Source organism: Mixophyes fleayi, chromosome 12 (assembly GCF_038048845.1).
Source record: "Mixophyes fleayi isolate aMixFle1 chromosome 12, aMixFle1.hap1, whole genome shotgun sequence".
Taxonomy (NCBI): domain Eukaryota; kingdom Metazoa; phylum Chordata; class Amphibia; order Anura; family Limnodynastidae; genus Mixophyes; species Mixophyes fleayi.
In genome coordinates, this window is record NC_134413.1 from 69,097,276 (window position 1) to 69,125,255 (window position 27,980).

The 27,980-nt window shown below is 41.3% G+C and overlaps 1 protein-coding gene across 1 annotated transcript; it reads right to left on the reverse strand.

Moving 5' to 3' along the window:
- Positions 1–1,013: 1,013 nt before the first annotated feature.
- Positions 1,014–27,923, reverse strand: PRPF3 (pre-mRNA processing factor 3). Its single transcript, XM_075192737.1, has 16 exons — positions 27,822–27,923; positions 26,102–26,281; positions 22,152–22,282; positions 18,401–18,544; positions 15,242–15,322; positions 10,679–10,896; positions 9,886–10,192; positions 9,625–9,791; positions 9,352–9,434; positions 8,103–8,246; positions 7,813–7,912; positions 6,615–6,728; positions 4,541–4,659; positions 4,196–4,279; positions 3,681–3,742; positions 1,014–2,975 (listed from the first exon to the last, which is right to left on the reverse strand). Exons 2-16 carry the CDS (start codon positions 26,244–26,246, stop codon positions 2,829–2,831), a joined length of 2,046 nt encoding a protein of 681 aa, XP_075048838.1. The 5' UTR covers positions 26,247–26,281; positions 27,822–27,923; the 3' UTR covers positions 1,014–2,828.
- Positions 27,924–27,980: the final 57 nt, after the last annotated feature.

Below are 27,980 nucleotides of genomic sequence, written 5' to 3' on the forward strand. Positions count from 1 at the left end.
ACAAACTGTAAGAGCCGCAGTGATAATAAAATGTCAAAGTAAAAGGAAAATTGGATACTCCTAACTTGACTGACAAAGGCAATGTATTAAAATATCACCCAAACTTCTTGGTCACTTAGTTGAAACTGGAGATTCGGTGAGGAAGGGGTTACGGCGAGTCGGAGCTTCAGACTTTGAATATGTTAACCCCTAAGCGCCCAGCTCTTGCGAGCCAGCCATAGTAACCATTTCCCGCAGATGAGAAGATAGAGCAAGAGTATTTAAAATACTGGATTCATCAATTAGGTCTCAAAATAAGACCAAACACATTGTTAAAGAATAACAAATTTAGAAATTGAAAATTCTACGAGGCAGTGAGCAGTTCTCCTCCTTTGTGACCATACAAATGCTTTCATGAACAACACGTATATGTCGGCTCTCTATAAATACTGCATAGGACACTGATGTTGACCCTGAACGATGAGGTTAAGCTAAATCTGCCCCATAGCTATTCATCCTTTGTATAGTTGAAAAACTAGAACATGAATTTAGTCTCCATCAGCTCCATGTTAACCATAATATTCTTGGTTTCTCCCCTTTATGACTTCTCTTACATTTGGAGGTAATGACCTTGCACCCTTCACACATACTTGCCTCCCCTCAGAAATGGAGGAAGCAGCATAAGAGATGTATAGGAATATGGGGGACAGAGCGCAGAATTAAAATAAATAGTGCATCTATACTTCACTGTGCATTCACTTGCACTTGTAATGAAGTTCAAACATCTCTTTTGCATGCACTCCCCGAAATAGATTTCTGCTCAATGAGGCATTTGCAGAACACGTGTGTATGACCCCCTACTGTCCCAATCCAATGAGATTTCCCAAAACTCTTTTCATAGAAGCCAATTGGTCTTATTCACGCAACATGTACAGTCTTTACAGTGATCTAAGCAAGGTCTGGTCCTGCAGTTACATACAGCAAGTTGTTAAGGCGTCGCAGAACAAACAAAAGTAACGTGAAAAGAGAACAGAGAAAATGCAAAAGGTTTATAATACAGGTAGCAAATACATTTGCATAACTACTTTGAAAAAAAAAGTATTGTTACAACACTGCAGAAAGTAGTGCCACTATTTATAGTGGATCAGTTGAGTACAGGCCGCCATTCTGGAGTTGAACCAACATTGTTGAAAATGCAGCCGGTCTCTAGAAAACGGAGTCTATTAAGGCATGAGGCACTAAGTGACTAGCTGCCAACCCCACTAGTTCTTGGCAAATAAGGTTGTAGTCTTAAGAACATTGGTTTAGGCCACAAAATAGCAGCCTGTACTGTGTGAAGGTGACGGGACCAGTCAAAAATAAGTAACCTGCATATTTTTTTGTTTTCTTGGATCTAAATTAGTACATAATCCATTCAGTTATAAAAATAAAGTTTATTGGGGAAAAAGGTGTTTAAACCCACATTCTATAACCTAACAAATGCCAAATTGCCTGGTTTGAAAATGTAGAAAACATGCCATTTACATTAAAGCCACGCTACCACCTACATAAAATATTTTACTAATGTGTACCACTCACTCCCCTGTCAGAGCCACAGGGCGTGTTACAAGCAGCCGTACATGTAGGGCTACTCCGCTGCTTTCACAGGCCCAGCGAAAGCAGATATTTAAATTTGGCTAACTACACAATTATCGGAAAGAGAGTCGCATGTAGCAGCCCCGATGGGCTCCGCCTAAGGGGGGAGACACATTAACAAAATCTTTTAAAGATGTGTTAGTGAAGCTTTAGAAAGAACTAAAGCACACCATCAGAAACTATTGCCATACAGAAGGTAAATCATAAAATGTGTGTGAAGATCAACTTTACTCAAGCCTGAGAAAGACAACACTAAAATATATATTTCTGACAGTGCACCCGGCTAAATATAGGGATTAAATAGCAAAACAAGTTCATAATAGAACCACACTGAATATTCACAGACCTTTAAGGGAGATGCTGATGTTTAATTAATGATATAATCCACACAGGTTTCATTTTTTTTTCTGTTTAATTTTCTTTGCATGAAAGAATAAAGAAACCTTTCAGCATTACAAATAAGGCTCATCTTTACCCCAAAAAGAAAAAAAAAAAAAGAAAAAAAAATATGTTGACATTTTAAAAAAAAAATAAAAAAAAAAATAAAATAAAAAAAAAATAAAAAAAAAATGTAAAGCCTTATTTTTAAAATATACAATGGGCTATCAATTGTTTTCCGGAAACACAGATCTTGTAAGGCTTTCCCTGCTGAATAATATATACACAACCAGACTGCTTCATATAAAAGTTCCTAGCTGCTCTGTCCGGTGATATAAATATCAAACACCCCGACCAGAGACGTTCCTGTCGTGGGCAAGATGCCACCTGTAATACTCTCTAAACGAGTCATCTCAGCAGAAAGAACTTTACAAGACATTTTCTGAAAAATTGATTATTTCCTATTCAATTGATTTACATGTTCTTTTTTTTATTCCCCCCACCCCCCCCCCCAGGTAAATTGCTACTTATGTTAAACATTTCAAATCCGTAAACCACAGTCGATACTAGAAAAGCCTCAAACAATGTGTTTCAGACAAATCAAGCAATTGGGCGTTAATATCCGGTCTGCAGCAGTATTTAGGGGGGAGGGGGGGGGGGCAGTTTATTTTTCTGGTTATCCAGAAGATGCCGGTATCCACACATGTGCCAAAGTCCGGTGGTACGGCTAAACACAGCTTAGGAGATTAATATCTGATGGTGTCCGTACTCATTTCTCGGTTGTAGGAAGTGCAGCGTGGGTAAATCTATCCCTTGACATAAAGCCAGGAGAGAGCTCAGTCTGCAGTCTCCAAAACAGACTGACTCAGCGCCAGGTCCCAGTAGTGTTCGGCCCCGTGCTTCTTAAAATGTTCCCGCGCCATGTTCTCCGTGGGGCACTGTTTAAATTTAATATCTCCAAAACTGCGTTCTTTGGCTGTTCCCTGAAAAATCATCAAGTAGCATTATTTATTACTGAGCAGAGGACATTGGAAAAGGTATAAAAAGGAGAATTATTGCTAAAAATTAAGTAAAACTGTACTTATTCCTAGGACTTGACTTTATTTCACCCAACAGTACAATTAAAATAACTATAGACTTGTCCAAAAACACTATTGTTTTTCCTAAATCGATCCCTTTCCTTTCTTGCCGGCACCTCCAGCCCAATGCCTCATATTCAACAGGCCTTTCACTTGCTTCTGTTTAATGGTACATACGCATAAGAAACATGTTTAGTATGTACTTTTACAAGCAGCTTAGAGATCGGTGTAGACTTCCAGATATGTTTAAACGCACTATAAGCATAAAAACTAAAAAACAAAACAAAAAAAACCCCAAACAGGTAAGGGCTTAAGAGGGGGAAAAAAAACCCACCTTATATCTCAATGCAAGTAGAACGCATTGGGTATGGTAACACTACAGACCATGGTTTAAACACAATTAAAAAACAAAACAAAAAGATTCAGATTCCATGGTGTTTAAATTGGAATTTGTATGTGTGGGTCAAAGGTACACTTTAAGCGCCGTAATATTATAAGAAAAGATATTTCTGACGCATGTTGCCCGTCATTGAAGAGGAACAGTCATCTCTTTTAGTACAAAGTGTACTAATGTAGTACAAAAAAACAAAGAACATAAAATTAACTCACCTCCCACACTAAAGAGCACTTGTTGGATTTCTTTACAGTTTCCTCATCTGACTCGTCATCATCTGTAAGGAAAAACAATTCATTATAGGGGGACTTGGGTACAATGACATTTATAGGGGAAAAGACGTGCTACATCAAACTCATGATATAGCCCAACAATCTCAATCTCAGTGAACATGCTACAATACTTATCTCTTAACAAATCGGTCACAACAGTTGGTGTACATATATAGTGCATAATACCCGAAATATGTCATCAATCAGACGTCCATGGAGAAAATCAAGTGTATAATGCAGACAGACGTTTGTAGGGATTTACTCATTAATACATCACAAGGTGCTTTTTTGTGAATGTTATAACGATAAACTGCGCTGTATTAAATTGTCTCCCGAGCTTTTCACGCAATTTGATACAACCTAAATTGCTCTCCGAATCAGTCGTTGTAATTACCAAGTGCACACTGTTGCCTTCATCCAGTTTCATACACATTAATATGCAACACATCCATACTCACCATGTGTCTTGGAATTTGTTGTTTGCTCGTCCCATTTAATTCGACTAAGCATCAACCGTTTAAATTTCTTCTGTGCTTTCGGCCCTTAAGCATGAAAAACATTGTCACGTACAACTATCAAACTGCGGCGATTCATGGTAATGCAGAAAGTATATTTCGCAAATAAATGTCAATAATGCATGATTCATTGTTTGCTATTAGACCATGCAGTACATTATGTCCTTGCTGGCCTGATGCTCTGCTTTTATCTCTATGCATTTTATTTCCCTCACCTTGGCTCTATATCCCCTTATGTACAGCTTTATAAATATACAACAACAATGCAACTGTAGATCTTGTACGTACCTCCTTCCACTACAACCACATTAACATCTTTGTGTAGTACGACTACTCCTGTCAAGTACAGCTGGTTAATGTTTGCTTCAATCTTGAATTTTTTGGATGGATTACTTAAATTCCGAATACTATAAAACACAAAATGTGCATAATTTTTAGCGTAAATATAAGTAAAAGACAAAAACGACAGTACAACTAGACAATGCAGGAACCCCCAAAACACTATTGTAACAAAAAGTTAGACATAAAATACACATAGTTTGGGATGATTGAATTTTTTTTTTTTTTTTTTGCAAAGTTATGACAGCTTGGAAATTCTTTGTTTCTACCGAAAACGGTTTCTATCTTGTCATCCTACCCAATAGCACTGATTGTTGTCACATGCAGAGTGACCAGATCCTGCTAGAAATTCCTGCAGCTCATTAACGCTGTTTTAGGCCTCTTGAGAGCCCCCTTGAGTTTTCTCCTTGTCATTACATCAACGTTGGAGGGATGTCCTGATGTTGGCAACGCACCTGTTGTGCCACATTCTCTCCATGTTAGTCTTCAGTGTTGCATTGTACATGTAATGCCTTTGAAATCCTTTCATAGCCCTGCCCTTATTGGTACATTTCAAGATTGAGATCCCATAGATGTTTTGAAAGCTCCATCGCTATCCTAGTAGGATGCAACCAAGAAAACTGCAAGGAAATCCTACAGGCCGACCTTTATTTGGTTTGAAGCACAATCACTTTCATTGCTGGGAAGTATATACTATTCACCTTCAAACATGATTGGTTAACGCTGAACACTAATACATCACTTGCAGATTTATGCAACTGGGGTATTGTAACTTTTTAATTTTACACTTTTTCTAAAAAATAGCTTTTAACTTGAATTTTGTTGGTTACAAGGTCACATTTAAACATTGAAAAAGGCCAGACATTTTTAATTTCAGGCTTTACATAATAAACACCTGTAGTTTCAATAAGGCTGTGTAGAATTTTTATATCCACTGTATATGTTAAGGTAGGAAAATCCATTTAAAGTCCACCTTACAAAACGTACAGAAGAGTATTTCAAATCACGAGAAGTGTAGAGGAATTATGTAAACTAACATACCCTCCCTAATGTCTAGTACCCTACAGCTATTCTATGCTCAGGGGTGGGCTGGGCCGGGGGGCATCGGGCCCCCGGGCCGCTCAGAATCACGGCTGTTAGGGCCGCATGCTCCCCGAAAGTAATATCAATATGATGCGGCCGCCTGTGCCCCCCAGGCTGACGTCCGTCAGCCCGTCTATGCTGTTCGTTTCCATGTGAAAACAGAGTACAAGCTCCACCGCTTACAGCAGTGTTTTCTCCACACCACTAGGGATTCTTACACTCACCATATTCAGATATTAGCACACGTGTTTGAACCCCAGTGACGATAGAAAACAATGCAGCAGAAGGAGGTCCACAAACCACAGCCCCCTGGAAACTCAGACAGAGATGGGGAGGGGAGTAGTTAGATCATTGCAGGTGTTCGCAAATTACCTGTTAACGCAATTTTGGACGTGATTGGTTAACACTGAACACAGCTATATCACCATTATGAAAGGGTGAGTATTGTATGTAAATAATCATTACTAAGGTGCACAAAACTCCAATGCTCTAGACAGTGGATACAACAGATCAGATATAAAAACAAAATAACACACAAGGCTGAATAATAAGGTGTGTATACGGGACTGAGAGGTTCCTGCATGTGGGCTAAAAGGCGCAAACCGATATAGCCAAATTTAACGCGCCGCGTGCACTATTACTGTCATTACGGTAATTGTGCGCGTAAATACAGGTATTACGGTACTTTTCTCGCTGGATTTCAGCTCGCGGCTCAGGGAGCTGCGAGCTGAAATCCAGCTTACTATTACCGTAATACCGGTAATAGTTTTTCTGCAGCGGAAACCGCCGAGAGCTGAATATGCCCCTCAGGGTGCAAGCTTTTTAAAAACAATTATTTTTATAAATTGCAGTTGGCTATTAAACCATCATCAGGTGGGTTTATGGAAAGGACTTCTACCTGGTAAGAGATTTTCTATAAGACATTTAGAGGAGTTTGTACCTATAGACAGCTACATGGATGCCTTGTGTAATATCTTCCTTTAACTTTTTTACTTTCTTCTCTTTCCTCTGTTCTGCTGTTAGTTTTCTGGCTGCATTGGCTTCTTCGTGAGCTCTAAAAGGGAGGGGGGAGGGGGTGAAAAAAAAAATCATAAATAAATTGGCATTCGTAAAAGGCTCATCTACAATTCAAATCAACTTTTAATCATGTGACCAATGTTGATAGTTAACCCCCTGAACAGTGTACTTCCTATATCATCATCAACATTTATTTATATAGCGCCAGCAAATTCCGCAGCGCTTTACAATTGAGAACAAACATTAATAAGACAATACTGGGTAATACATACAGACAGAGAGGTAAGAGAACCCTGCTCGCCAGCTTACAATCTATGGGACAATGGGAGTTTGAAACACAAGGGCATGTGCTATATCATATTGCACACTGGACCAGCTAAAATGCAAAGGTAAAAGTACGGAGTGGGCTGTGTGTGTAGCATTGTTGGTCAGAGGGTTGTCTTGTGTTAGCTGTGTAGAGGGTGGTAATAGGGGAGATTAAGATGGTGGTTGAGGAATATTATAAGCTTGCCTGAAGAGGGGGGTTTTCAGAGAACGCTTGAAGGTTTGGAGACTAGAGGAAAGTCTAGCTACAGTATAGCTGTCAATCCATGAATAGAGGTTGTCTTACCCTGCAACCACCCTGTCATTAAGTAACTTACTGATGATGTGGGCAGTTACAGTGGGAAGACTTCCTACTTGAATTCATTAATTATGTGGTACTGGAGATCACTGCCCATCATTCTTGAGTGAGACATCTGCAAAGCCCAGGTTGGGTTTCAGATTTTTAGTTTGAGATAAACAGCGTAGAACACACAGGGTTTCTATGGAGTTATTTTTAAGGCCAAAAATCTTGGTCACTTCCCTTAGTCTTTTCATATCTCTCTCTAAACGTCAAAAAAGGAAGACATTCTCTTCACACAAGCTGAACTGCATAAACACTGAAGTTGCACCAGCAGTCATTTTTTTTTTAATAAGCAAAACAGAAACAAAAATTAAAGAAACGTTGCCTGTGTAGCTTTGCCCCTTAAAGGGTATGGTGACTATCACATGTATCTTTATAGCCAGTAGTTCTTTTTAATGTGTATTTTAGGTTGGGGCAGGTCTACAGATCGTTAGGAGGAAGAGAACTGGCTACTTACTTCTGTCGTTTCGCCATCTGTGCTCTGACGTGGGCCTCTACCTTTGTAGGGTCCTGAATTGCTTCTGTTCCCAAAACTCGCATCAGATTGGATATTCGCACTGAGAGAAAAAAAAAGAAAAGTAGGCACATGATTTAGGAACACTGACAGGAGAGGTATTTTCCGTCTGGTGGAAGAAAAGCAGAGGGGAACCCACCATAGAAGACTCCCGGTGGACTTCCTGTCAGTCATGCTGACTGAGATAAATAGGTCAAAGCTACACAACACTTAAAATATACACTCAGACCTACCTTTGGGTTCTGGCGGAGGCATAAGTCCTAAACGTACTTTCTCCTGCAGTTCTTTCTGCGCCTCCCTCCTCGTTTGACGACGTAGTTTCTTCTGTTCTTTTTTGGTGAGGTAAATCCCAAGGGTCACTGGAGCATCTGTATCAACTGGAAAAAAAAAAACCCAACAGCCACAAATGGGACAGTTTCCAAAATGAGCATTAAAGCTGAAGTCATAAATTAAAAAGCTCCTTAAAGTCTAGGATGTCCGATTTAAATATTCCATCTCCTGGGTTGGCATTATATAGAATTGCAATTGAAAAGGCTTTTCTGCATCGATTACTACATTTCTTTTAAAACATATCAGGATCCATTCAGCAACCCTTGTGATCCATCATCTCAACTGTTTCCTACACTCAATTTTGCCTCCTACTTTTGGTTCCCGCATGCTAGTGTATGCCCTGCTTATTTATGTTGATGAGGAAGTTATTAACAGAATCAGACAGGTTATTCTTAAATGTCGCCAAGTGGGTTGTTAGTAACAGAGATAGGAGAGGAAGTGACAATTGGGTTATATGGTTGGCGTACACATGTATGTTATCAAGCTCATCGTGTTTAGACAACAATGTAATTGTTCCAAGCAAAGATAAAGCTAGGTACACACTACAGAATGTCCCACCAACTTTTTATGCCGATCGATGATCCGTTCATGGACTGCATACACACCAGCCTCGTTTAGGACGATAAAGGGAAGAGCGGACGTCCCTTTAGCGACTTTTTACAGACATGTTGTCGTGAGCAATGACTAATTTCGTACTCACTGTTGTGGATCGGTTGGAAGTTTATACACACTACACAGCGGAAACGAAATTGGAACGAAAATATTAAACGGCACGACCAACCAAATGAGGCGACAATCGTCCATTTGGGCAGACTTTCGACCATCGCGTCACTGCACACACTGACCCGACTTTTGAACGAGCGGTCGTATGTCGGCTGTTTGAGACGATTATTGGATGAAAACTGTGTAGTGTGTACCCAGCTTTAGACTCATGCCTAGGTGAATTCCGAGTCCTCAACCCTTGGTCTGAATTAGGCTATTTGGTCTGCTTCATTCTAGTAGAGCTAGGACATCTGCTGCATGAACATTCTCTTTATAGTATTTCTAGTAGTTCGCTCTTTTTGATTGTGTATTTGAAAACTTAAAATGATTTAACAAATAAATATGCATTAGAGATATACGTTAACCAACCAGCCCACACAATCAATTTACCTGGAGGGCTGAGCTGCGCTGGGTGTTCCACCAGATTTGTGATTCCGTGGAATTCTTCCCGTCGTGCTAAAGTTTCTGCTTTCCTGGATGAAAACAAATAAAATTGCCATATTAAGGGAGCCCAGGTTAATCTGGTTAGAAAGTCGTGGCACATATCTCTGCGGTGAAGGTAATATCGCTAATAGATTCATTGCCATCATTCCGCTAGGCAAGGTGAAGATTACATTACTAAAACCCATAGTAGTGTTGTTAGTGTGTGAAACAGATACTCACAGTTCAATTCCATTGGGAATGACGAAGGAGTCCCACCACTCAATATCTGGAATTTCGCCTTCCTTAATCTCTTTTTTGGGGGCAATGAGTGCTAGTCTGGTGGATGTCTGGATGCCTGTTTTCTTGGCTGCTTGCGAGATTTCGGCCTGCAGTTTCTCCAGCTGAGCCTGTTGAAGAGAAATGTTTCACTGTATTAATAAGCCTATCTCGCAGGTGCCTACACAGCTGCTAAAACGAGGATTAGAAACAAAAAGGTGGCACCTTCGTCCGCAACCTCTGAGCGATTTTCTCAAACTTTCCCCTCTCGTGGAACTTGAAGGAGCGTTTTGTGCGCTGCGCAGGCATGACGGAAACACGAGGGTCGAAGAAGGTGTTGGACTCCAAATCTTCCGAAGGCTTCTCTTTTAACTGCTGCTTGAATTGCTCCCTTTTCACAGCCCGGATGTTGGCTTTCAACGTGGGCATGCGATGGGTCAGCTCAATCTCTTTCCCTGTGGCATCAACGGTGCGACCTTGGTCATCCAAGATCAGGGGGGTGGGTTTTGTCTGGTCCTTCAGCTCTACTTTCCTAGAAAACAAATAAAAGGTACCATTATAAGCCTATAATACACCTGCCAACAAATCTTCAGTACACACTACAGGATCCACTAAAGGCAACGCTAGTATTCTTAAAATTCATGTTGTGCTTCAATTCTAGGAAAAGAAGATGTGATAATTACAGTGACCAGATCAAACATGTACAGAGTCATCAACGCTAGCAACATCTCATACACTGAATGCAAAGAGATGAACAACTAGGATGTAGATATAGAACAAAGATACTATTAAGTGGTTGAAAGAGGGTAAGAAAGTATTTTGAAAAGGTAGCTATGTGGTTCAATAGAAACAAAGGAGCATATCAATATGTAATATTAAATCCTTGTTAAGTCCAAGTGCCAAATTGCAAATAAACATTTATTCACTTCCTAATAAGAGAACAGTACACGGACAACTCATTACCACATATTGTGACATGACATTTGCCGGTTGAGATGGGAAACCATATGGTACTCACGGAGGGGCGATTCCCATGGCATGAAGGTTGGCCAGGCCGACCATGTTAGTAATTCCTATTAAGCCAGGTTTCAGGGCTTGTTGTGCTTGAATTCGTGCTTGCAGCTCTGCGGCTTTCCTAGCCTTTTCTATGGCATCGTTCATGAAAGTGGCAGCCTGGGACGGCTGGATGGTGTTACCGATAAGGGAACGCTCAGATTGGGAGGAGGAAACTTTGGGCTGTGAAAAAAAAGGGAGGTCAAGACAACTCTTAATACTTTACTGGCTAGCTTGTATATGCCCCCCTTGCATTTATTTGGAAGAAATTAAAAACTTTTGTACTTTACTTTATGTACTTTACAGCATTCAGAATGCCAAAATGGACAGGGACGAATACACTGTTACATTACAGTATACAAAATATATATCTATCTCTCTCATATAAGAGGATTTATGTACTTACGTTAAATCCGTTTCTCTGATTCCGTCTGGGGGACACTGCTTACCATGGGTTGTGGAGGGAGCTTGGGGAGTTGGCACCTAACTAGTTAACTTTAGTACTGCCGACAGACCCCTCCTCTCTACAATCCCCCTGCCAGTTAATTAAAAAGCCCCAAGGAGAAAAGGCCAATCAAACAAGAGCACACAGAAGAAAAGCAGAAGGGAGGGATCGCAGTGTCCCCCAGACGGAATCAGAGAAACGGATTTAACGTAAGTATATAAATCCTCTTTTCTCTTTCATCCAGTCTGGGGGACACTGCTTACCATGGGGACGTTCTAAAGCAGCCCCCTAAGGGTGGGACTACTCTGAAAACCCCGCTCGTAAAGCACTAAGAGCGAAATTTGCATCCGCGGGTGCAAATACATTAAACTGGTAAAATTTTGTAAAGGTGTGGACAGAGGACCAGGTGGCTGCCCTGCAAAGCTGGTCTGCAGAAGCCCCATTTCTCGCTGCCCACGACGCCCCTACCGATCTGGTGGAATGGGCCGTAAGTCTCTCTGGCACCGGACGGTTAGCCTTATGTAAGCTTCCCTAATAGTAGCCGTGATCAATCTTGCAATGGACTGTTCTGAGGCTGGCCAGCCTCTCTTATTTGCATCATAAAGGACAAACAGAGAATCAGTACGTCTAATCTGAGAAGTTCTTTTGACATAAATGCGGAGAGCCCTAACCACATCTAACTTTTCCATAGACTGTTGATCCGAATGGGAAGTAGATGAAAAGACCGGAACTACAATTTCCTGGTTCAGATGGAAAGCCGAAACTACTTTTGGAACGAAGGAAGGGAGGGTTCTTAACACCGCTCTGTCCTCGTGGAAAACCAAATATGGTTCCCGACAAGACAGACCTCCTAATTCCGAAACCCTACGTGCAGATGCAATAGCCAAAAGAAAAAGGACCTTCCAGGTCAACCACTTCAAATCTGCCACAAGTAAAGGCTCAAAAGCAGGCCCTTTAAGCATATCCAGTACCAGGTTGATATCCCATGGTGCTGTGGGCGGAACATAGGGAGGCTGAATATGCAAGATTCCCTGGAGGAAAGTCCTAATATCTGGAAAATCCGAAAAAATACTGAAAGAGCCGATACCTGGACTTTTAGGGAACCTAAACGAAGTCCTGCTTCCAGGCCATCCTGAAGGAAAGCCAACAAGCGAGGGAGACGAAAAGAGGACGAGTGACATGTCCTATTTTTGCACCATCTGATGTAGGCTCTCCAAATCCGGTGATAGATGCGAGCTGAAACTGGCTTTCTGGCTCGCATCATAGTGTTCACTACGCTGGAGGAAAAACCTCTAGCCCTCCAGAGGCTGGCTTCAACAGCCATGCCGTTAAACTGAGCTGAGGTAAATTCTGGTGACGGAAGGGACCTTGTAGAAGAAGGTCGTCTCGAGACGGAAGACGGAAACCCTGTCCTTCCGCCATAGAGATTATGTCCGCGTACCAGACTCGGGGCGGCCATGAGGGAGCTATTAGAATTACTGGCAGACCGCCCTGCCTTACTCGTCTGAGTACGCGAGGAAGCATGGGAATCGGAGGAAACAGGTATCCCAACCTGAACTCCCATGACATCGTCATAACGTCCATGGCTCTAGCAACCCAAGCTGAAGCAAATGTGGGCCTAAAGGAAGAACCCGCAGCTGCAAATATAGATTTCAGCTGGGATTCCACTCTGCGGTCATTGACATCCTGCAGAGATGCAGAACCTGGAAGTAAAGTGTGCTTGGCCAATCGGGCTATTGGAATACTCTCCCAGCGAACCACATCTTCCTCCTGCAATGGGTACAGGGAAGAGAACCTTTTGGGAACAGAGAACCTCTTATCAGGCTGTTTCCAGGCTCCTTCTGCAATATCCTTAAGCTCTACGGAATGGGGAAAACGAATAGCCTTTCTTTTGGCCTTCTTAAATAGACTTCTGTCTTTAGGAGTAGGATACTCCAGTTCTGGGAGGTCCAACTCTTGTCTCACTGCTAAAACCAAATCATTAATGAATTGGCTTTTAGAGCCCTCTTCCTGTCCCAAAGGTTGAACCTGGTCAGGATCAGAATTTATTTCCCCCTCTTCCACTGAAAACTCCTCAGAGTCTGAAAGGACCATAAGGGGTATTATCAGATCTAGGCCTCTTTTAGCAAGCGGAATGTTTGGGGATTCAAGTAACTGGTTTAGTTTATCCAAACCCTTTATAAATGCTGCAGACCATGCCGGTTCTGTGGGAACAGGGGCTTGGTCTGTATGAGAAGAGGAAGGTCCTGGTATAGACGTTCCAATAGAACCTGTGGTAACAGGGAGGCCCAACTGAGTACTAGTATTATTAGCCACCAAAGTAGCCACAGTAGATGGCAATTGATTGGATTGAAAAACCATCTGTGCTAAAGAGGAAACCGACTGATAGGGAGGTCACCCAGGCCGGTTCCTCCGTCAGTGGGGCTGGAATATGCTGGATTTGCGCAGGGGGAACCCCTGCCTCGCAGACAGAGCAGAGCGCCAACGGGTCCTTCTGCCCACAAGGTAATTTTACATTACATTTAGAACATGTAAAATATTTTGCAATAGGGCCCTTTCCCTTATCTGACATTTCATAATAAAGGAAGGCACACCAAACAAACAGACTTAAATTGTTAAATTTAGCTGAGTAGAGAGAGAGATATAAATGTGTGGAGAGAAAAGTGTAAACTACAAGTAATCAACTAATCTATATATAAAAGTTGTACTTATTGTAATATTTTAAAAACAAAAAAATACCTAAGCAAGTAGGAGAACTATAATATAATCCCTACTAGCCCACTTGTACACAGCAATACAGAGTATGTGTTTAAATAAATCAGATACTTAGCCCATAGGCCAAACAGGGGAGAAGTCCAACAGCAGTGTCCTGGTGCCTGCTCCCTCAGATCTGTTCTCTCTTCCCGGGCTTCTCCTTGGCGCCAGAAGACTGGGACGGACCATCTCTCTCTGGAAGGAGGGGGAACTCTATGTGTTAACTCCCCCCTTCAGTAATGCTGCCTCTGATTCTGTGGTCCATATAAAAAAAAGGGGTTATGTGGCAGAGTAGTGGAGACCTCCAGGGTTGAGGTCTCCGCAGCGGATGATACCCGATGCCCCCTCCTATGCATGAGGGGGATCCTGGTATAGCCCCCTTCTCCTCTCCTCCGTAACACCGCTCTGTCCCAATCCAAGATGGCCACCAGCATATTAAATATCCGATAACCGGCGCTCTATGCCTGCAGTGGCAGCGCCGGTTATCGGGGAGGCTCCAGGAGTGACAGCGGTCCGTGAGACCGCTTGTCACTCCTAATTCAGGCACACATTCCTCCTGTCCCTGTCAGTGAGAACCGCTGGCTCTCATCTGACAGGGTAGTGCCTGCGCTGCTCTGCTGTGAGTGTGTTCTCTATAGTAGAACACACTCCAGCTCTGCCACCTGTGACAAAAGTTCAAAAGAATAAATTAAATAAAAATTAAAAAATTACATTAAGTACTAAAAAAAAAAACTGAACAAGAGGGGGCAGGGAGATTGTAGAGGGGAGGGGTCTGCCAGCAGTACTAAAGTTTAACTAGTTAGGTGCCAACTCCCCAAGCTCCCTCCACAACCCATGGTAAGCAGTGCCCCCCAGACTAGATGAAAGAGAAATTTATATATATATATATATATGGATTTCTGGGTTTATATAAAGGTAATTGTGGTCAGGTCTACGTGGTGTTTTACCGAGACTCGATATGTTGATATTTACCATGATATAAAACACAGGTGACCAAAACACTGATAAATTACCAAGACTTACTATATATGCCAAAGGAAAACCCACCCCAGGACACCACAGTAACCTGAAGCTGGATCGCCACTTTGCTTTCAGCTGGTACTGATGCTGCAGTGAAAATGACCAATTATCCCAACCTCATGCACCATCCCCATTAACATTTAAATAATAATAATGTCTTATGAGCATTTGGAGTCTGGTTTGATTTACTTACATGGATACGGTTTTTAGGAATCTAATTCAAAATGACAGGCCCTCTGACAGAAAACTAAAACAGACATTACAGGGCACCAGCTGTTATATACATAGGTATTATTATCTCCAACCTACCACTGCAGGAGGACTGACAAAACTCAGCTGCTTCTTCCTCTCTTCAATCTGCCGGGTCGCTGCTTCCATCATCTGCTTGATCTGCAACACAGACAGACCTGTTACTATGTAATAACTACATTTTTGTGTAATTGTTCTGCAAAGCATCAATGTATGAAACATACATGGATAGCCATGAACAAGTTATTTTTTCAAAAATTAGAAGATACCAATTTTGTAACATAACTTACGTTGGAACATAGATTATGCATCCACTAAAGCGCTTAGTTTGGGTAGTGGGCATGCTACTTTTTTTTTTTTTTAATATTTCTTTATTGAAGAATGTCAAACATGTACACATCAGTAAATAAATTAGAACAAAGATATGTTTATACTTAATAATCATGAACCATGACACATAGTATGAGGAAAGTCGTCATCTGTGAGTCACTGAAGTGAACTATAAATATGATATCACACATAAGATACAAAAGCCTGGAGAGACCGGGGCAACACAAGCACTCTCCTAGTCCAGAAAGATGGGCATGCTATTTTAATTATACTCCTATCTCAATCAGCTGTCTATACATCATTATTCTCCTATAGATCAGCATTCTCTCCTCCCATCTTTTCACCCACTCTCCATCAGTATGTACACACAATATATTGATTACCATCTCTTTATGATTTCCCCCACAAGCTTCACCACCTGCTCACATTTCCAACTAGTTTTCTGCATTTTACTAGTACCTATACTTAGTATTTGCATAATGTCTATAATTATCATTCATCTATACTATACCTTACTGTCCAAGTATTCACTTTCACCTATTTATATACATCCTGTATCTGAGCTACACTCATCCATCCTACATGAACATATTCCTCTCTTTTCAATACCATCACAATTCTTCTTCTTCCCTGAACCCTATTTTCCATTTGGTTTTTTTCCGTCCCAGCAATAAAAACTATAGAGAACCTATTTTTCCTCCCATTCTACTCCACTATATCCACACTTTGCTACATTCCATTTTCTCTAAGATCTAAGCTCTCTCTCTTCAGCCCTGCACCTAACGATCTTTAATCTTGACCCTACTGCCGGTACACTTCCCTCTCCAGTATCTTTCCTTGTATTTCACCTGGGAAACACAGTGCACTCAAGATACTGACTTCAACAGCCAACCCATGTCATGTAGGAGGCCTATTAGGGGTTTTGGGCCCTGAGCACCTGGATGGCCAGGAGGACCTGCTTCTCTAGGTGGGAAACCAGATAGCGAAGGGTCAACCTCTAGAAAGCTGTCCACTAGGAGACGACAACCCCCCGGAAAGTGGCCCAAAACCTGAGGCCCCTTTCCTTAAGCGGGAGGAAGGAGTTATTCCCTCCTGACTGCCTGGAGGATGAGGTTATAAGGCTCCTCTCAAAAAGGAACCCTCCTTCAAAATGCAGTGCCGCTAGAGCCTGCTTTGACTCCTCATCCACCTCTCGTGAGCGCAGCCAGGGTGCTTGCCTGGTGGTCACAGCGGAAGTAGAGACTTGAGGAGCAACCTGAGCTACCTCACAAACATAGGCTGATGCATTAAGATGTTCAGCTATAGGCAAAAGCTTTGTTCTAGGGGTACCATTCTGAAGCCCATCTATAAAGTGGTACGTAGAGCACTCCATTGCCTTAGCAACCCAAGTTGGTGACAGCATGGGACGAAAGGCCGTTCCTGCTCCAACAAACATGGCTTTAAGACTACCCTCCATCTTCTGGTCTGCGGGATCCTTAAGGGATGCCACCCCAGAATGGACAGAGTGGTAGATTTGGTCAAAAGAGAAACAGAGGTGTCAACCATGGTTGCTTGCTCCCACTTGACCATTCCGGCCTGTGGCAGGGGTAAAGGCCAGAGTATCATCAAGGAAGCATGAAACGCTCATCAGGGTTTTTCCACCCGTCATCAATGAGATTCGATAGTTCTGAAGAAAGAGAAACAATATTATCCTTTTCTTATGTTGGAATAAAGCCAATACTCCAGCAGGACCACCTACAATGTCCAGTAAATCAAGAGTTTGCCGATTCGCCATAATGAGGTTCTCACCATTTGGCCGGCTAGTGGCATTTATCTAGTTGTAAGGGACCAGCTTCCTGAAGGACCTCCCATTCCTCATAATGGCAATGGCCACATACAAATCTCACATGAGGGTCCAAGCCACCTGAGGACGCTTGTGTGCGCCCTTCTCTCTAGGAAGCCTCGAGACATCTTTACAGGGAAGCCTTACCAAACCCATAGCAGGTTCACTCTAATGCTTCCAACCTCCCAAGTCCAGCTGGGAGAGGGGCAGTAGATCCAGACATTACTCGGGGGACAGGTTCCTTACCAGAAGTTAGACCATTAGTGCCAGCTCCTTGCGCCCATCATACAAAACACGGGAGCAGTATCCCCCAGACAGAATGAGAAGTTAAATAACAGCACATTCAAGGAAATCATCATCATCAACACCATTTATTTATATAGCGCCACTGATTCCGCAGCACTGTACAGAGAACTCATTCACATCAGTCCCTGCCCCATTGGAGCTTACAGTCTAAATTCTCTAACACACACAGACAGAGAGACTAGGTTCAATTTTGATAGCAGCCAATTAACCTACCAGTATGTTTTTGGAGTGTGGGAGGAAACCCACAAACACAGGGAGAACATACAAACGCCACACAGATAAGGCCATGGTCGGGAATCGAACTCATGACCCCAGCACTGTGAGGCATAGGTGCTAACCACTTTGCCATGGGACAAAAAGTTTAAGGTTACTTATATACTAAAGAATGACAAAATAAATAGTTGAAGTCGACCAATTGAGCAGGTATGAAGATATCAGATAACAATTCTCCAACCTGAGTAAATTCCCACTTATAACAAACACATACTAATATACACCATAAAATAAGCTATATAACTGTACCCCTTCCTATCTGTCCTGTACCTCCTGCAGGGGATTCCGTGTTATTTAAAGCAGCTGTGGGGCTGATTGGTGTCACAGTATAATCCCCATACCCAATCAGGAACCAGATTTAAACCTGGAGATCTTGCTAAAAAACGATGAGGTCATTGAAAGTTTCTCAGCAATCCAAGATGTCATTAACATGGAAAAGAACAACATACAAACAGAAAGGACGGCCGTACTCGTGCCAATAGGCATACCTGCATCTTGGTCAGCATGCCCGGGCTTTCAGTCGGTGGACCTGGAATCACTTCTGGTTCTTCTACTTCCTCAAACCGGGGGGTCCGTTTTTTCTTTGATTTAGAAGACTCCTTCGAGAGATCTGGATCTTCCCCAAACACTTCCTTAATGATAGAATATACAAACCATCTGCATTAGGAACAGTTACAAAGTAATTCATTTAAAAGAAACCCTAACCTCACATCATGTTTGGTGAAGAGAAGTACATGAGAAAATACTGTGTTTCTATTATATCTTTTGGTAAAGACATTTTTGTGGGAGAGAGAGAGAGAGAGTTGACAGAGCCACGAGTGGACTTCTGGGGTCCATTCTGCCCCCGGCCCTTCTCCACTCCCTTCATGTCCGATAAGAAAGTAAAGCAATTCTACCTGCATTTGGGAAAGGGAGCTGCACAGGTAGAGGTGGGTGAAGAGAGCACAAACGACTATAGAGCTTTACATTGGCTGCTTTAACTGAAGTTTGTAGCAGGCACGGTCACAGAACGCAAGGAGGCCTTCTGGACAAATTATTAGTCAAATTTATTTCTGTATAACTATGACTCTCTCTGAAGTCTATTTAGTTTATTTTGAATACAGCAGTATACTTTCAGTGCATTGTCTAAAGATTCCGCAGATGTGAACATGGTGAATGAACAACAAGTGGCATGCATTTTTGTTTAACCAATAGCGCACTAAAGACGCAAATGACAATCGTTCATCGGAGTACTTCTGCAGATTTCGTCATAAAGATGCATACAGGTACATTACTTGTAGCCCTCCCTATTCACAATGCACCGATGCCCCATTTATAGCAAGACATTAGCATAATTATTATATCCTAGTGGAGTTAATTTAGTCAAAGAATGTAAGTTTATTTGTATAGCGCCGATTTTATTGCACTTCTCTGTAAAGAGAAAATGTAATAATTTACATTAGTCCCAGCACCATCGCAGCTTGCAGTCGAAACTCTCTAGAGCACACAGACACTGGTCTATTTTACCAGAAGCCGATGAACCTACTAGGTATGTATGGGACTGTGGGAGGAAACCAACATAGCAAACATTCAAACTCCACAAAGACAGGGCTCTAGTCAGAATGCATGACTCAAGCACTGGGCGTTAATAAGCCATGTGTGAAGTGGTAAGTACATCCTTAGTGGTTTCATATAAATAAAGCAGATAACTTGAGACAGGAGCTGCTAATCAAGGCGTGGCATTATCTGCTCACCAATCTGGAATGGGTTATAAGGCTATTTCCCATCAGTCTCCAGTGAGAAACAGTTCATTTACAAATAGAGAACATTGGAGATAGCAGGCAATCTTCCCAGCAGTTTGTGTCTCGGCAAACTCACCCAAAGACCAGATCATAAAACGTTCAAAGGAAGAGAGTATATTGTATTGTGTTGAAGAATTTCTGGTTAGATATATGATGTTATGTCTGCTCCCCACTCTGTACCCCTTCTTCCTCCCTTTCCTTTTTTTTTATTTCTGTACCCTCCCCCTTGAAACCTTAAAAATGTAATAAAAATGTTGCTGTTAAAATAAAAATGCTCAGAGTACCTGCAAAGAACCCAAAAGCTACATCCAAGAATCTGAAAACCTCTTGTCAATACAGTAAAAGAAAGAACACCAGGTAAAAAAAACAAAACAAAAAAAGGCAAAACAATAAATGTAAAATTAAATTAAAATTTAATTCCAAATACAATTTGATGTTTGTCCTGCTCACAGCACAAGGACATTATGAATGGTCAAGGTACATGAAGCAAGCTGAAAAAATGTCCACATAATAAACACCACAAGTCAATGCTAACTATCCACACTGGCCTTACTACAAGACACTTCCCAATTATAGTTTTCTAGATGTCATTCACCTGAATGTCCACAAGTAATACGCAGTGCATATGTTTATACCGCATTTACAATACAAAGAGAAGGATGCAGCATGTATACACTTTGTCACTTAAGTACCCTATTCTCCATTTTAAAAATATACTGGAGCCTCTCCACGTATGGGACATTCAGGTTAGTGGGGTCTTCTATTGGGGACATTTCTAAAAATTGGTGCACAGCTACAAAAACCCCCCCAAAAAAACAAAGAAATAATAAACTCTAAACAGGAGGACAGAATCTGGATGCTTTGCAACATCCTTTTCCTAGAAAGTTACCATAAATGTCCCTTTATGCATTTTTATTTCTGCAGAAAGTGCATTGTACAGTCCATGTGATAGAACCCTGTGTCTCTGGCATTTAACATGCATGGAAATGTCCTAGGGCAGTGTTGGCTAACCTGTGACACTCCAGGTGTTGTGAAACTACAAGTCCCAGCATACCCTTTCCAGCAATAAGCTGCTATATATTGGCAAAGCATGCTGGGACTTGTAGTTTCACAAACACCTGGAGTGTCGCAGGTTAGCCAACACTGTCCTAGGGCTTCCCTTGCCACAGTATAACGAACGGTCCAAGATGCAAATAAGCAGCAGGAAAAATACTTTAGGGAGGGGGGGGGGGCTTAAAAAAAAAAAAGGATAAAAAGAAATACAAACTTGTGTTTAGTAAGTGAAGACTTTTAAAGAAAGCATCTCTCAAACATCTAAGCACCACGAGTTATTCAATAAAAAGAGCCATACAACACACAAATATTAGGATGGAAGCAACTCACCATAACCTCAATAAATATTCATCTTGTCGCCAGCTTACACAAACATCTCAGCATTATGGCATAATTTCACTTTAATGAACAATGTCTCCCATTAAATGAACACTCGCAGCTCCCCAATCTGTTATTTCATTATCCATGCATCACAGTAGAATTTGACAATAACTGGAGTTAGCTACATATACATTTTAATAGACAGATGCCCTTAAAAATCTGCCATCAACATGGGTATATTTTATTTCATTATGAAGCATAAGTTTTGGATACAAAATTTAACTCAGCATACATTTAATAGTCGGGAGGGGAAGGACCTCACAGTACACAGAGCTCAGAGGGGTGTTCCAAAAGTTTCCTGCTCACTACATCATATGCCATGTGACTGGTTCCCATGATAGTTACATGACACTGTGCAGAATGATAACTCATTAACAGCAGCCTGAAGAGACAAACCAAGGAAAAATGGATTGCCAAGCTTCTTATAGCCACACACACTATGGATTGCTGCTCAGATTGCCGCAGGCAGATTGACTCCCTAGATGACAGCAGGAATAGCGGTGGTAGAGGAAGACACTTGTAGACTGCTAGGGGCATGTGAGTACTACTGGATGTCTCAGACAACCAGCTAAACATGACAATTAGATTAGACTGCTACAGGTACATAGTATATGTAAATAGAAATTTATTGTAGTTGGCTGGAGAATTTCCATTAGCACAAAAGTTTGGGGACACGTTATATTAAGATTACTTAAAAGCTGGACAAACCCTTAATTTATCTGCTTGCACATTCCTTCATGTGACGTCTACCAGACGCACTGACCTATTTTCTTAGAAACTTTCTGCACTTTACCACTACATACATATCCAGTGGGGTGAATTAACAAAAATGTACTTTTATCTAATGAACAAAGTAGGACAAGGAAAATATATAATTACTTATTTTGCAGAATTAGCAGGAGTGCATGGAGAAGCCAAGAAATTCATGTTATCTGAAGGTGAAGACCCACCTTCAATGTCTACGTCCACAACAGAAGAGAAAAATAACCAAACTCCGATCTCATAGTGTCAATAAAACACATACCTTGATTTCACGTTTCCTGCTTCGGTCACTGCTTGATCTGGAGTGCCTGGAGCCACGACTTTCCCTGACGGCATCGTAAAGTTTATCAACAAAACGCAGCGTGGAGTCATCCAGAAATGGCTTTAGGTGGTCTGCAGAAAAACAATAATGTTACTAATGAGTCTTTCACAAAACAATTAAGTGATCCAAATAAAGAAATCAACCGATATGATGATATATTAGCTCGTCAACCTTACTAACTCAGTTCAGAAGCTCAGTAGAGAAAACATTTTTCTGCCAGGGGTACATTCACCATTATGATGGCAGAAGCAGAAGGATGTCTGAGCACGTGACAGATAGGAAATCAGCAAAGCCCTGTTGATGCTGAGTATGAGCTCATTATAAAATGGCTATTATATACAGCCACGTGCTGTCATATTCATAAGAACTGCAGGCAAGCTTGCAGCACTGTAACTATATGGTTATATTAGGATGTAAATAAATTACATTAAACATTGATGTCTGTACTATTTCATATATAAACACCAAAGCTGTGGCATGCACACCAATTGTCCATTTCAAAGTAAACCTGCACTACCACCTAGTCAAACATTTTACCAAGGTGTCCCCCACTCCACTAGCTGGAGCACCGGGGGGCGCTATATGCAGCAGTTATTTTCCTGGGGGGGGTCATATCACATCAAATCAACACAGGGTTTCAATCTGACCGTTTCAGATTGTAATAAAATTTGGTGTAATAAATACTGTCATGAGTGTAAAGAAAACCCTCAAATCTTAGGCTGATATGTGCACTGGTTTTGAAGTTATACGCCTTTAAAGTTGCAATTTTTTTAATGAAATATTTGCTGTTAACGTTGTTTTAAATTATGTTTGTAGCTCACCTGATTGAGCTAGAGAGTTCATTAAGGTCTCATTTTAAACGTCTTTTTATGGGCTTTCATATGATATATAACAGCAGTATGTTTCAATAAAAATGTAAAGTTTTCAAAGTCAAAATTTTGATTTTCTCAAAAAGCCATATTTTTACATTTTTGAAAAACATCTGAAAAATTGTTCATACTGTTAATAAATCCCCAAAGTTTTGCTTTGGGACCATCTGCTACAGGAGATTTCACTTTGGACTGTTTGTTAAAATAATGAAAATGAGAACAATCTAGGCCTGTTCATTACTTTTAATTTATGTCCTTAAACAATCCCTTTGATGTATATTATGTACAATGACACAGAATGTTAATACTGAAATATTTAAACAATTATGATAATTGTAAGTCTCACATTAATAATTAATAATAATTAATAATTTTAAGTCTTTCACATATTTTAAGAAAGCTTACTACAGATCATTACCATTGGGTGCCGATACTCTGGATGGATGGTGCTACTTGATGGGTTGGAACTGGCTGAAGGCTTCATTTGTTTTTAGTATTTCCATTTTACAAAGGGTGTACATTCCACCTGTCCGACTTAACAGATTCACCTTACGCAGAACATCTACCATAGTGATCCATAAAACATTGGCTTCCTTGGGAATGAAAAGAATGGTGATGGACCAGCTGGATGGAGAAATGTCACTTACACTTCATCAATGTTTTCATCTTTCTCCAGAATAAATGCAAGCCATAGACAGCAGTTACATACCCTCTGGTGTCAGAAAGTGGGAGCCAATACTACATTATCTTGAGGAACTGAACAATGACCCTATTGCTCTTTTCAAAGTGGCCCAAGTTGTTTTCTGCAGCTGGTACAAACTTTTGCAACTTTTGGCATGGCAGAAAAAATAAATGGACACATCCATTCTGAAACAGGTCTCAACCCCTTCTTATTAGAAGTATGATTAGCCTTTTTAAATGGGTTGAAACAAAAAGGTACCTGTCACTTTCCTCCATATTTTTTCTCTTTTCTTCTCTAAACCAATTTAAACACCAACCACTGCTCTAAACCAATTTAAACACCAACCACTGCTCTAAACCAATTTAAACATAGCAGGCTTGGACTGGGCTGCCGAGGAGTCTGGGAAATAATTCCCATGAGCCTCTGCTGAGAGGAGCATGTGCAGAGCTCTGATTGGAGAGGCCCATCACATGCTCCTCTTACCCAGCCTCATGGGCTGTGCCTTCCCTGCCTGGTGACAGACTTCTTTATGTGAGTTCAGTGTTGCTTCCAGTATGCTGGGTCCCTCCAGCCCAGCGCCTGTTCTCCATGTTGCTGTTCCTCCCCTGCTCCCAGCACACACTCTCCCAGTCTGATACTCCTCTGTAATTAAACACTCCGCTTCTTCAAATGTGACACAAATGGTCCAGGGTCAGGTAAGGTTTGGGTGGGCTTAAATTAGTGACTTTTTCACTAATTAAAGCCCACCCAAACCTAACATAACCCTGTAAAAGTTAAGACAATTGAAGTTTCTTTCTGCATAGAGCATCTTTCCACTTAAGTCCACACGCCTGCGGAGAAGTGGGAGCAGGTGTTGTCTGTAAAACTTCGTCCCCAAACACACCTGAAGAGGAACGGGCATTCCTCTAATGAAGTGAACTGGAACAAATATTGTTTTGTTGATTTTCTCAGATGTGTAGGTAGTGCCTCAATAAATACAATTTTCATGAATCACTCAAAACTGAAAGCTCTTGTAGCGGATGATCCCAAAATAAAATGTTGGGTATTTAGTAACAGTATGAACAATTTTTGAGATGTTTTTCAAAAATTAAAAAATATGGCTTTTAGAGAAAATATTACATTTTTAATTTTGATGGAAGCATAATGCTGTGTTATATATCATACAAAAGCCCATCAAAAGAGATTTTTTTTAAAATTGCATTTGTAGCTCACCTGATTGAGCTAGAGGACTCTAGCTCAAATCAGGTGAGCTACAAATGCAATTTTAAAAAAAATCATCAACAGCAAGTTTTTCATTAAACAATTGCAGCTTTAAAGGCATAGAACTTCAAAATCAGCGCACATAGCCTAAGATGTGGGAGTTTTCTTTACACCTATGGCAGCATTTAGTATACCAAATTTAATTGAAATTATAGAACACAAGGTAGATTTTTTTAAAAAAATTGTGTTGATCTGATGTGGTATGACCCTGGGGTTTCTCTACCTCTTCCAGCCCAAAACGACCAGATAAGTCATTAAAAACGTTTACTAGGTGGCAGTGCAGATTTCAGTATACATTAGGAAACTAAAAAGTATAAAATTTGGTGCTTATTTTCATTTATTTACTGGCTTACAAACGTTCTCATTCAACTTTTGATATATACAACATTGTTTTCATTGTTTGTTTCCAGCTTATTTTTGTGCTCGACAGCTGTGTTTTGATATAAGTTGCATATTTTCAATGCCCTAAAACAGGCCTGTCCAACCTGAGGCCCTCCAGATGTTGTGAAACTACAAGTCCCAGCATGCCCTTCCAGCTATCAACAGGTTGTCTACTGGCAAAGCATGCTGGGGCTTGTAGTTTCACAACACCTGGAGGGCCGCAGGTTGGACAGGCCTGCCCTAAAATATAACAGATCTGCTGTGCTCTCTACATTGAATACAATTACACCCAGTAAGACTTGGTCACTTTCAGGTACTTCATACAAAAATCAGATAAGCACACTAATCAATTTGTTACAAACACTATTTTAAGTCACTTTATCTGGCTGCTGAATGGTTTATCATATTTGCTATCAGTAGTTGCCATTTTTTAAACACAATATAAAAATAATGTGCTCTCGCAATTATATTCTACCTCATTAGAACTTAAGTATTCAGACACAACTAATAGCATGGACACCAATTATAATATAAAATCAATCTTCCATGCTGTTGGAATTAAAAGAATCACCAAAAAATATATTTATATTTTACCATACTGTCTACAGAAAGATCCCATGGGATCGCAAAGATTGACCATTTATACGAACAAGAGGGCACAGTAAAGCAAAGGTTTCCCAGTGATCATGAAGACTTACCAGCGGCTTTCTTTTTGTCCATTCCCTTCCCAACACAATTCAGAGCAGCAGTGACCACAGTGGGCTCCGAAAATCCCAGCACTCCTTTTACGGTTTTTTCTATCCATGGCTTCAAATCATCCAGTTCCCGCTTTGAAAGAGACATGGTGACACAAGGGAGGTTTGGCTCTTATCCCACAGCTGTAAATGAAACGTAATCTGAATTATTGCAGTATAAGCACACGTTTATTTTCGTCAGTCAGAACCAAGATGAGATAGCTGCATGGCTTTTACGTTAAGGGACGTTTTCCTGTGCATTCAGGTGGCTTCAATTTCTCCAAATACAGTTTAGGTAAAGCTGGGTACACACTACAGAAAATTTCTCCCAATTTGATATCGTTAAAGATTTTACCAACAACTGAAAGTCCCGATCAGCAGCCGATTCCTGTGTACACACTATACACGTTTTACTGTCAGATATGTGCTCTTCATCTGTCATAACCATCGGCTGAAAAGATTGTGACTCTGTAAACTCTATAAAGATCTATGGACACTGCTTGTCATTAGTACATACATACTGTAGAATTTGCCCAACATTGTTCATAGAGATTTTGTTAGTTTATAAAATAAAAACAAATGATACCTTGTGCTTTGGGACAATACAACACGATCATGGGATCAGTACACACTAATGTGACATCAGACCTAATAGCCATTTGTAGTGTGACTGACTGGATAACCAGGTGAAAACCTGTAGTGTGCACCCAACTTTAAATAGAACAAAGTAGGGGTTTGTGAGAAAAGCTGGGCACACACTACAGAAATTTCCACCAACTTTTTATGCCGAGCGATTTTACATGCGACTGATGGTCCGATCGCTCGGTCCATGGACTGCATACACACTAGCCTTGTTTAGGACGATAAAGGGAAGAGCGGACGTCCCTTTAGCGACATTTTACAGCCATGTTGTCGTGAGCAATGACTAATTTCGTACTCACTGTTGTGGATCAGTCGGAAGTTTATACACACTACACAGCGGAAACGAGATTGGAATGAAAATATTAAACGGTACGACCAACCAAATGAGGCGATAATCGTCCATTTGGGCAGACTTTCGACCATCGTGTCACTGTACACACTGACCCGACTTTTGAACAAGCGGTCGTACGTCGGCTGTTTGAGCCGATTATTGGATGAAAACCGTGTAGTGTGTACCTAGCTTAATGCGACATCAGACCTAATAGTCATTTGTAGTGTGACCGGCTCAATAACCGGGTGAAAAACCTGTCGATAACCGGGTGAAAAACCTGTACTGTGTACCCAGTCTTAAATAGAATAAACTTGGGGCTAGTGAGAAAGTTCCTGGGGACAGATATTTGGAGGTCCAGTCTCTTTGGATGGCTCACATCTAAGTGGTCCCACAATATCATGACATCAATGCTCTATTATTATAATACACTATATAACTCCTGAGGTGCTCTACATCCGGGGCTGTAAGTGGTCCCCAGGACTAGGTAGAGGTGTCTCAGTTTCCAGCTCAGAGTTACTCCCAGCTGTAACATTATCTGTTCTCATAACTTTTCCAGAGGAGCCCAGGAAGTTGACCTCTCTGTCCCTACGAGGGAGCAGTTGGGGGGTTCCCGGGGCAGCTCGTACTAGAGCCCGGAGATTCTCCGGCCTACGGTTATGTGGCGGCAAGCACCCAGCCAGCGTTGTCACCTAACGTCTTATGTCAACTCACCTGCTGACGGTCCACCGGGCTACCCCCTACGTCCACAGCACCGGGGCTAACGGAGAGCCAACGTCAGACCGGAAGCGGAAGTGCGAGGAGCATGCAGCCTGGAGACCACGCACCGCCTCCTAGTGACCGCATCCCTGGGCGCGCCAGGTTTTTGAATAA